Genomic DNA, 3,551 nt, shown 5'->3' with positions numbered 1-3,551 from the left:
TACTAATAAATAGAATGCTTGGTAACCATTACCTCTTGTTGTCTTGTTTGCAATCGTTGATACATCTGGGCACCGTAATTTGAACTCGTTTGGTTTCACAGAGTTTCAGGGACGTAGAGAGGTACTTGACCAGTTCATTATACGATTTGAGGTTTTGAAACTCAGTTCGATTCCATACATCTGCCGCTTTGCGACAAGTCCTGGAGAGTGCAATTTGGATTCAGAACATTATAATATAAACATATATTGAAAGAATAACACATAGTGTTTTTTCCGTAAGAATAATTTCTCAAGTTATAACAGTACATAGATAACTTTACTTACACATAGTACTGTCGATATGAATAAGCCTCACCCCAGTGCCTACCGTTCCAACTCTTCGACTTAGATATGCCATCGCGTTCACAGGCTCGTCGCCAGACACAGCCATCGTTAATACTCGCATTGACAGAAGCACGCAGCGCTCTGCATGTCTTGCCTAGTTCCTTCACATCGGCACCATCAAGATTATCGAAAACCTTGAAAAGGATGTCTTCGGGTAGATAGTCAAGCATCGCGGACAAAATGATGTGAGACGTGCTGAGCGATTTGGCTATAAAACGTGAAGGGGCTCCTTACAGATTTGGTAATAGAATTAGGTTGGGATATGGTGGGTGTACCACGATGTGTGCTTTATATGAAGTGGCTGAGAAGTGAACGCAGTGAACTTTATTCCAAGTTAAACTAAGGTAAGAAGGCCGATATGCATAAGAAAAAAAATAGTAGCATTGTAATAATATAGTTGTCCTCTCTCTTGTACAAAAGCCATGACGAGGATTCAATCCTGTTTTGGCATATGAAATAATATATAAAAAGATAAAAATAGCTCGTGCTATTGATTTCTATAAAATATATGTCTATTTTCTATTATTATTATGTAGAAATGTGAGAGAGCTGCTGCTCTTTATTTTTTAGGGGTGTAAATTGACATTAACGTAAACGCTTATTTATTCAGGTTTAAAGATGTGGAAAATAATCGGACATCCTAAAGAAAAATATCCCAGTTTTTTAAACTTCAGGGCTCCAAAATATGCACCACTGCGATAGTCATACAAACTAAGGCCATCGAGATATACACATTGGCAAACGTATATTTATTGGATGGTCTAATATATAGAGGGCTCTGGCCTCTGGGCCTCTGGCTGAAGTTGTTAGTTGTATTTAACTTGTAAATATTTAACGCTGTTGACTGTTGGTGTAGAACCCGTATAAGTCCAGTAAACTAACGGACTGAATAACTATTTTATTAACAAGTATTAAATTGGCTATATATATGAAAGTAGTTTTTGTATATACAGTGGTGAACTAAAGCTTCCATGTGTACCGAACTCCGGTTGGATTAGTCATACGTGAGTGTAGCCTCTGAGAGAGAGTACTTGTTACTCTACAGTTGGCTTTTTAAAAAATGGCTTTATCTGAGTGTTTACAATTTACATATCACTGTATCAGAAGAAGAATATCAATCGGACCAATCAAATCATTTCTGAGATCTGTCCTAGTTTTTGGACCAATCGAATCTTAGGGAGGAAGATCTGTTTTGGTTTGCACTATTTTGGACCAGTCCAGAATTCAGCTGAGGGCTCGGAATCCAATTCGGGTTGAGCATAAAAAGTAAATACCGAGAGAAATGGTTAAACCCTAACCAAATATTATATTTATATTTACCAATATTTGGTGCCATTATGTGAAATGTTTGGATAGATAAGCCGTAGAATAAATAGATACGGGAAAACAGTGTATATTAGGTCTCTCCTGGTGTGAACAGTTTTTAACCAAATTGAAATTACATATAGCTATACAGTATTCATACAGTGACAGAAGTCCAAATTTGATACTCCGAGAACGTGATATTTTTAAATTATACCTCTGCCTGAATATATTTGTCAAATCTAAATAAAACTCGACAATTCATCCAAAGCAAGCAAGCCAGCGATATTCATTCAGTATATAACATTGGCTCTGCCACCTATTGTCGTTTCCAGTTCTCCGAATGCCACATTTCCCGGAAAGACCATATCAGCACACACTCCACGCCTCTAACAACTCTCTTTCAGACACAATGATGGCCCAAGCTTGCGAGAATGACCTGCCCGCTTCCACAGTCACAGATACTACAACACCTACTAAGACCGTTGATGTGGAGGACAATGCTGTTGCTGCCACAGCTGGTGTACCTGTAGCCGACATGGCTCCCAGCGAGCCTGTCGATGAGTCAGTGTCTGTATCGGAGAGTGAGGACTGTGTATCTGAAACCGGTGTGGAGGAGAGCGACACACTAGAAGTGGTAGATACACCAACTCAGGAACAATCTGAGGGCAGTGTTGCACCTGTCTCTGAGGCGGAGGTGCAGGCGGTTATTGCACCTGAGGTGGCTGCATCTGTGGACTCCACAGAGGTTGTTGATGAGAAAGCAGACGAGGCTGTTGTTGAGAATGCAAAGGAGTGTGTAGATGACGACGTTACCAAGACTGCAGAAACGGCAGCTGAAGTGTCGGATGAGCGTGAGGTGAATACAGCTGTAGAATCAGCGAATGATGCAGAACTTGTAGCAGAGGCTGTAGTGGAGGAATATGCTGTAGTTGAAGATACTGTACCGGCTGTAACTGTCACTGAAGTTGTCGACGATGTTGCCGAGAGCACCGAGATTGTATCTGAAGTATCTGATGTGCATGAGGTGGATGCTGTTGTCCATTCAGCGAGTGATGTAGAGATTGAAGGTGCGGCTGTGGAAGAGGAAGAAGCGGTGGTTGATGATGCTGTACCGGCTGTAGCTGTTACTGAGGTTGCACCTGCTGTGGTCGATTGCGAGGAAATCGTGGTGAGTGTGGCTGTTCCCGAGAGCGTAGAGGCTGCACCTGTGCCCGAAGAAAAGGTTACATCTGCACCTGCACCTGCATCTGAAAAAGAGGTCGCTGAGGTTGTTGCCCCTGTGGAGACTGAGGTCAAGCGTGCGAGCAGTGTTGAGACCGGGGTCACCAGGAGTGACCAAGACGCCGTCATGGCCAGACAGGCGTTCGAGGCTCAGGCGAATGAGCAGGAGACTGTCATGGTCAAGAAAGGTTCGGAACCAAAGAAGGTGTCCCGTTTCGGGGGGGCGGACAAATGCGCCAAGTGCAACAAGTCTGTGTACGCCATGGTATGTTTGTGTATTATCTAGCATTCGAATATCAGAAGTGAGTGGTTGATAAGATGTGAGTGAGGTTATTGTTTGATAACAGAAGTGTATAAGGTTGTTGTTTAATGTCAGAAGTGAATGAGGTTATTGTCTATCAGAAGTGTACGAGGATGTTCTTTTACGAAGTTTCACTGCATGTGTCGACCGCACAGGGTCCGTGCCGCATTCCACGTTTTTATCGAAGTATGCCACTGTAGTCCCAGTCATACAGCAGGAAAGAACACGAGTATATGCATATAACCAAGCAATGTCAGTACTGTCTTGTTTATGCTGATTAGATTCAGCGGAGTACCGATGTATGTTACCGATAGGCTACCAACACGCAATAAACAATACA

At 42.4% G+C, this 3,551-nt stretch overlaps 2 protein-coding genes across 2 annotated transcripts in view; one reads left to right on the top strand and one right to left on the bottom strand.

Annotated features, from left to right (window-relative positions):
* The window catches only part of SARC_08042 (hypothetical protein), a gene marked incomplete at its 3' end in the record, with an annotated part of 1,152 nt that extends 445 nt beyond the window's left edge, over positions 1 to 707 (bottom strand). Inside the window, exons 1-2 of the mRNA XM_014297995.1 lie at positions 325 to 707; positions 33 to 200 (exon numbers count right to left, since the gene is read on the bottom strand). Coding sequence (XP_014153470.1) covers positions 33 to 200; positions 325 to 554 — 398 coding nt within the window. The 5' untranslated portion in view covers positions 555 to 707. The remainder of the gene's footprint in view (positions 1 to 32; positions 201 to 324) is intronic.
* Positions 708 to 1,744: 1,037 nt separating this feature from the next.
* Positions 1,745 to 3,551, top strand: part of SARC_08041 (hypothetical protein) — a 4,017-nt gene continuing 2,210 nt past the window's right edge. The window contains exon 1 of the mRNA XM_014297994.1: positions 1,745 to 3,175. Coding sequence (XP_014153469.1) covers positions 2,030 to 3,175 — 1,146 coding nt within the window. The 5' untranslated portion in view covers positions 1,745 to 2,029. The remainder of the gene's footprint in view (positions 3,176 to 3,551) is intronic.

This window comes from Sphaeroforma arctica (genome assembly GCF_001186125.1).
Source record: "Sphaeroforma arctica JP610 unplaced genomic scaffold supercont1.685, whole genome shotgun sequence".
Lineage (NCBI taxonomy): Eukaryota > Ichthyosporea > Ichthyophonida > Sphaeroforma > Sphaeroforma arctica.
This window is presented reverse-complemented; position numbering and strand designations above follow the sequence as displayed.